The 7,412-nt window shown below is 37.1% G+C and overlaps 1 protein-coding gene across 2 annotated transcripts; it reads left to right on the top strand.

The window, feature by feature from the left end:
- Positions 1-176: 176 nt before the first annotated feature.
- Positions 177-3,212, top strand: LOC125220781 (putative calcium-transporting ATPase 13, plasma membrane-type). Of its 2 annotated transcripts, XM_048122926.1 has the most exons (2): positions 177-2,092; positions 3,057-3,212. In XM_048122926.1, the coding sequence occupies exons 1-2, from the start codon at positions 249-251 to the stop codon at positions 3,094-3,096; spliced, it is 1,884 nt and encodes a 627-aa protein (XP_047978883.1). In that variant the 5' UTR covers positions 177-248; the 3' UTR covers positions 3,097-3,212. The 2 variants fall into 2 exon arrangements, with proteins under 2 accessions (XP_047978883.1, XP_047978879.1); XM_048122922.1 differs by lacking the exon at positions 3,057-3,212 and having other exon boundaries at positions 177-2,385.
- The last annotated feature ends 4,200 nt before the right edge of the window (positions 3,213-7,412 follow it).

A 7,412-nucleotide genomic window follows, 5' to 3' on the forward strand; every position in this document is an offset into this window, starting at 1 on the left:
TAATAACTAACGATAGTGTAATTATTAGTTTATTTGTTCTTTAACCAATACTTAGGCTTTCCTATAAAAAGATTGAATCCAACAAAATTTCTAACTCTAGTGATGAGAAAGCGTGTTGACAAAAGATTGGAGTTTCTCTTAGAAGAATCGATCGGATACCACTGATTGTACACGTTCCAATAAATATTATATAAACACTTACAAGTGGAAAAAGTAAAAAGGAAAAAGGAAAAATTAATAGTAATACAATGTCAGAAATCATGATCAAAGCAAAGTCAGGGTGCATGGAGCTGGTGCATTTGCATGGCTCATCCAATCTCAACAAAAAAATGTGGCACAACACTTTCCTCACCATCTACTGTTCCAGAGCCTTCCTCTCTCCACCTTCAACAATCGCCATTGACCACCACCTCGAAGGACCTCAAGGCGTCGCCACCGCCCTCAATTCCGACCCCCACGACGGAATAACCGGCGACGAACAAGCCTTTGGCACAAACACCTACCCATCTCCTCCTCCCAACAAAACCTTCCTCCACTTTACGCTCACACCTTTCAAGGATCCATCCAACCTCCTCCTGCTAGCCTGCGCCGCAATCTCTCTAGCCATTGGCATCAACGTGCCCCGCTGCAGACAAGGCTTGTACGACGGCGCTACCATATTCTTCCTCGTCTTCCTCATCATCTCCATCTCCGCTGTTATCAACTTCACCCAGAGCAGACGCCTCCCCAAACTAACCAGCAACGTTTTAGTACAAGTTGTCAGAAGCAGCACAGGGGAAGAGGTCCCAATCCACGATGTCGTTGTTGGCGACATTGTATTCTTGAACACCGGTGATCAGGTCCCCGCAGACGGCCTCTTCTTGGATGGCCACTCTCTTCGTGTGGAGAGTGAGATCAAAAGCTCGGCCAACCACTTTCGCTTCTCCGGAACCAAGGTGGCTGAAGGCTATGGGAAAATGTTGGTGACTGGTGTTAGGATGAACACTCTGTTGGGAGAGATGATGAGGAGGATAGCCGGGGTTACAGAGCAGGCGACGACGCTGCAGAGCAGCCTAAACAAGCTCGCTTCCTCTATGTTAAAGCTCGGTTTGGCTGCGGATTTTCTGGTTCTTGTTGTGTGGGTGATTCGATACTTCACAGAGTATGCACAAGATGACAATGGGGAGAAAGAGTTTAATTGGAGCAGGACTAAAGCAGTTGATGTGATCAACTCTGCCATAGGGATTGTTGCAGCTGTGATCATTGCTGTGGTTGCTACACCGGAACGTTCGCCTCTGGCTTTGACTCTAACTCTTGCCTATTCTATGAAGAGGATGATGGCTGAGTTCCGTAACTACACAGACGAGGAGCGGATGGAGAGATCCTCCCCATTTGACAAGATCCTCATGGTGCAGTGCTTGAAGACGAAAGACCATGTGGTGGCAGTCACAGGAGACGGGACGAACGATGCACCGCCCTTAAAAGAGGCGGACATAGGCCTGTCGATGGGGATCCAAGGCACAGAGGTTTACAACAACATACAGAAGTTCATTCAGTTCCAGTTGACAGTCAACATCACGGCGCTGGCGGTCAACTTTGTGGCAGCCGTATCAGCCGGGGAGGTGCCTCTGACTGCAGTGCAGCTGCTGTGGGTGAATCTGATCATTGACACGCTCGCGGCCTTGGCGCTGGCGAGGGAGCTGATGGAGCCAGTTGGGCGGGACGAGGCGCTGATCAGTAATGTGATGTGGCGGAATCTGATGGCTCAGGCTGTGTACCAGATTGTGGTGTTGTTGGTGCTGCAGTTTAGAGGAGAGGGTCTGCTTGGTGTGAGTGAAAAGGTGAAGAACACTTTGATATTTAATGCATTTGTGATGTGTCAGGTATTTAATAAGTTCAATGCAAGGAAGCTTGAGAAGAGGAATGTGTTTGAAGGGTTGCAAAAGAATAAAATGTTTGTGGGGATTGTTGGAGTGACACTGGTTCTTCAAGCATTGATGGTGCAGTTGTTGAATAAGTTTGCTGATACAGAGAAGCTGAGTTTGGAAGAGTGGGGAATTTGTGTGGGAATTGGGGCACTTTCATGGCCTATTGCTTGGCTTGTGAAGCTTATACCTGTTCCACAAACACCATTTTTCTGTTATATCAGTTTCAAAAAGTGGAGAGGTACATGAAGACTAGTATAAATTTAGCCATGAATTCTACTCCATATTTCTTTGTTTTTTAATCTTTGATTGGATTCTTTGTTCTTGATTGCTACTTCCGGAGTATCCTTTTACACTCCATTAGAGTATTTGTTTGTTATGTAGTACATTGATTTTTTTTTTCCTTAGAATGCTTTTGTCGATTATTTTTATTGAATTGATTTTTTCAAAATATTTGAAGGTTTTTAATTGGCACTCTTTTTATTTATTTATTTTTTTTTTTTTGTTACACACTATTAAATAAGAAAGCCTTTCACATAAATTGGAAATCCCCCACATAATCGAAAACCCATCACATAATCTAAATCAACACAAACGGACCCCAAAATAACATAATTAAACCAATAATTTTCAGAAACCCTAATTAAATTAAATAACACCTCTAAACTTTACAAAATTCAACAAACCAATGGACCAATTTATTAACGTTGGACCAACATAAACAAGTTTAAACAATGGGAGACCGGCGACAACCCTAACACAATAGTCGACCAAAAATATAAAAAATGAAATCAAAGAGCCCACTTTCTCCATCATTTTTTGAATACTCTATGAATCCAAGCAGAAATCACCCGATATTTTCCCTAAGGTATGAGAAGAGATCGTGGAAATAGCCAACAAAAATGTTCTGTTTTTTATTTGAGTAAATTGTGTTTTAGTGGTATATTTTATTTTATTTTGAAAATTAGTGCAGAATCCACATATACATCCTCGTTTGATTAGTTGTGCCAAACATGATGCGAAATGCCACATGGGATAGTAGGATTTAAGGATAGGGTTTAGGGTTTAGAATTGTCAATTGTCCTGGAGACAAAGTTTCAGACTTTCAGAAAATAATCAATATAGATAGATTTTAGTATGCATATAATTCAAACCTTGGGAAATTATAATACAAAGAGGAATGACTGTTTAGGCACATGAATCCGTCCGGAGGGCTCTCCCGGGTCTTAGCCAGGCTCCGCATCTGCCAACGAACAACGAGGTTACAATCGTAAAATCAACACTCACTCTGATCACTACCAGTCTACCACCAAACATTACCTTAGTCCCAGATATGAACACAAAGTCATGAGCTCTTGATGAATCAAAGAATGCCATCTTACTCTGTGTCTTGTCATAGGCAACCACCTTCACTCAAACAACAATCAATACTATTAAAAAATGTTGATGTTTCAATTCAACACATTTGATCATACATTCACCTTGAAAGGCAATATGTTGAGGTCTCCAAAGTTTCTCTGTCTCTATATTTGATCACATACAACTACTTTCTGACTTTGTGGGGGAAAGGGGCAGAGGCATTTGGTTGAGTTTATTATCATGGAAATAGGCAGTTGGCAGTAGGTGTTTCCCCTCTAACTTCTCTTTCTTGCTTAGTTGTACACTTTAATGTTTACCAACCATTGGTCCATTGATTCAATAGAAGCTTGAACTCTCACTATTATATTGAACGACTATGTTTTTTTCTCTTTAAAAATTGAAATTAATATGTTTTTAAAAAGATTCAAAAAGTTGTAGAACTCAACAGAGTTATTGTAGTTTTTTAAGATAAATAGGAAATTCTAAAAAAAAAAAAGCTATATTGGACGATTATGTTCTACTTAATATGCAATCATGTATTGAGACTTTTAAGTATGATTAAACAAATTGAATTTTGAAGAATTAAATCTTGAAAATCAAGATAAAGAAATATGTAGTGTGGAAAATTCGAAGAAAGAAGCGCGAGAAGCAAGTGGATCGCCAAATAAAAATGAGGAATAAAATATAAGTGTCACAATTTAATTTATCTACTACGAGGTGATTCAAATGGGACACTCCTCAAATTTTTTATGTACGTCATCTTGATGTTTTTAATTCTACGAATTTCCATATATATGACTTCGGTTAAATTCTTCAAATTTTATTTATAGTATTTTTGCCCTTAAACTTGGCTCGCTCATGATTCCAATACCAAGAACAAGAAGCCATCTAAGAATGCATTCAAAATAAAATTTCACCAAACTAGAATATAAAATTTTAGCAAGCAAATTATGTTATGCTGATGCAGAATGCATGAGAGAACGCAGTGATGTATAGAAATTATGCGTTCAATTAATGAGCTATTGTAATGCCTGAACACTCGAAAACTTGATCTATTCTTTTTGTTAATTAATTTGATTGTAATTTTTTAATTAATCACGGTTAATCAGTTTTATTTCCAACTAACAAGAATATAACAAAAATAATTTATAAAAAGTGTAAGGATTGATTTCATTGATGTATATTGTGAAGAAATTTCTAGTAATTGACTAGATGACGTGTTTATGTTTTTCGCTTACATGAGCAGCTGACGTTAAATTTCTAGATATGTTTCATACGAGGAGGTACCTCCATAAATATATTACTATAGCAGCTGACTTAAGTATTCTGCTGTTTTGGCCATGAGTTCAATTAATTTATTATTTTGTTTTTTTATTCCTTGATTGTATTCTTTGTTCTTGATTGCTTCTTTATATATACTGTAAATTTTTTTTTTATGTATATGAGTATTTGTTTGCAATATAACGCATTGATTTCTTTATACGACATAACACCAATATTTTTATTACAACAGCTTTTTTGTCCAGCCCCATCATGTGAATGAACTCCCCCTCCCCCCATCGCCTCACCAGTGACACCACTGGCCTCATCTCCCCCTATTGGTACTCTCCTTGCGCCCTCACGAGCAGTGGCATATCTACATGGGAACAAGGGGTACAGTTTTACCCCAAAACCTATGGTTAACAATATTATACTTAGAGATAAAATCAAAATTCAATTATAGTCTAGTCGTCACAAACTCATTACACTATTTATAGTTTAAGTTAGAATTACTGCATTTAATTAATATGTTAGATTAAGTTAAGAGATCATTTATTAAGTGATGTGTCATTACACTTAAAATACTAATTTAATTACACTAAAAAATCAATCCCAAATTTACGACCTAAAATGAAAAGTGCAAGTAACATAGGACGGAGGGAGTATTTTTCAACTCAATTTGTTTAATTCCTATTTAGTTTTCGTTTATTATTTCATTTTTAATAGATATTATCTTCATTCATTGCTAACTACTTCTCCTAAAATTTTGTATTAATTCAATACACATTGACATACTCTTGTCAAATTTTATTTTATTTCATTTATATTTAATTTTGATATTTACTTTGTTCTTAATAATTTATACAATTAAATTTTTATATAATATAGTCTTAATAACAAAGTATCTATGTGCATAACTCAAATTTTTTTAAAAGAGTTTTTTTTATAAAAAAAGATAGAGAGAATATTTAAAAGAATATAAAAACTGTGAAAACAAAACAAATAGAACTAAAATGACTAGCTAAAATTTGAAACTTTAAATAGTTCGTGATTATTTTTCGCACCCCTGTATCAAAAATCTTGGATACGCCATCATGAGAATCTAATATAATTAGGTTTTTTTTTTTCATTAAAATGCAAGACTCGGCATAATATATAGATGTATATTAGAAACATCTAATCTGCATGAAGCATCCAACTAATTAAAAAAACGGCTGGTTCTCTAAGACATGGACTTCTCTAATAAAGCTATAACTGAAATGTGATAAAAAAATTAATAGTTGCAAGATACTTTTCTCTATGCACATGATTAATCTCTACAGTGTCAGAATCTCAAAGTAAGCAACACAAATTTTTGAAATATCAGTCCACTGACTCAAAGTCCAAGCAGTTCACCCCGTATCACTTAAGGAAAACTCTCTCCCTTTCATTAAATATGAAACATTTAGAAATTAAAATGAGAATTCTATATAGTGTTATTTTGTGAGTTAATGAAGAAAGAATAAAATTAGAGAGATGAAAAAGTAGAGATAAAAGATGTTTTCATTTTAGAAATTTTTTATTTTTAATGGGACAATCCAAAAAAAAAATTGTTTTACTTTTAATGGACCAGAGGAAGTACATTATTAACAATAAATATCAGATCCTTGCGGAGCTGTGAACAAATTCTTAACAAAGAAACCGAACAAAGACAAAAGAAGATAGATGATTAGAGAATAATGGCCGAAGTTGCACTTCAACTAACATGACCAAGAACCTCCTCAATCTTCACTAACAGTCATAAGACGAGTAACATAGGAACACCAAAAACCAAAATCCTAGGGTTTCACCGATTACCTCACTCACCACAACCAACTCAAAACGAAGAAAATCCAGAAACCACAAGAACACAAGGTACTCTAAGATCTCACTGGTTCACCGAAGAAACCTCCCCGACTTAGCAAATCAAACTGCAGGGTTCGATTTAGCGTCGGATTTCGCAAAGCAACTGAGGAGTTGCTTCTATTAGAGATTACACCGGTCAATATTTACTAAAACACGAGAAGAGTGACAGCAGAAGATGATCAGAGAAGTCAGAGAGAGGTACTCCCTCTGTCCGCCATTAGGAGTTTCATTTATTGGCGGCACGGGTTTTAAGAAATGTTAAGAAAACTGGGTGAAAAAAAGTTAGTAGAGTAGAAGTCACACTTGTATATATTATATTAGTTTTAAATGAAATGTGAGTGGAATGAGTTAGTGGAAGGTGTGGCCTTAATACCATTTATAGTCAAAGTGAACCGGGACTCCTATTCGCGGACGGACTAAAATGAAAAAACGGAACTCCTGTTTGCGGACGGAGAGAGTAGTTTCCAAGAGAAGTGAGAGAAAGAAAACCCTAATCATAAGAGAGGAGATTCTCGACACTTAAAGAGTGAAAGATAGAGTATGTACTCACAGAAGAAACACGAATCAAATCGAACAGCTAACCCTCATGATCTACTCGGAGTGACAGGTGGCGGCCATCGGAACGGCCCAAGTAATGTCAAGACTCAAGAGCAGTTGGGCCATCACACGTGAAACTTGGGCCGAGGCCTTAAGTGGTCTAATTACTCCTGCATAAGCAAACAAACATTCTTATCCATCGTGGTCCATAGAGTGGAAGGGACTAAAATGCTTCTCTATTCCAAAATACACGACATGGTACACGCTTTTTACACGCACATTCAGCATTTCTCTACTGTCCAACGCCAAATCGCAGCGACGTGGTCTCTGTTGCCTCCCCCTCGCCTCATACGTGACCTCTCCTTCTACTTCCTATTACCTTCGTCAATCACTTTTTGAAGTAATTAAGGTAATAACTCATGTAATCTTGCCTCTATCACCTCAAGAGTCAAGACGTGAATTTAGGGA

This window comes from Salvia hispanica, chromosome 1, assembly GCF_023119035.1.
Source record: "Salvia hispanica cultivar TCC Black 2014 chromosome 1, UniMelb_Shisp_WGS_1.0, whole genome shotgun sequence".
NCBI classification, from domain to species: Eukaryota; Viridiplantae; Streptophyta; class Magnoliopsida; order Lamiales; family Lamiaceae; genus Salvia; species Salvia hispanica.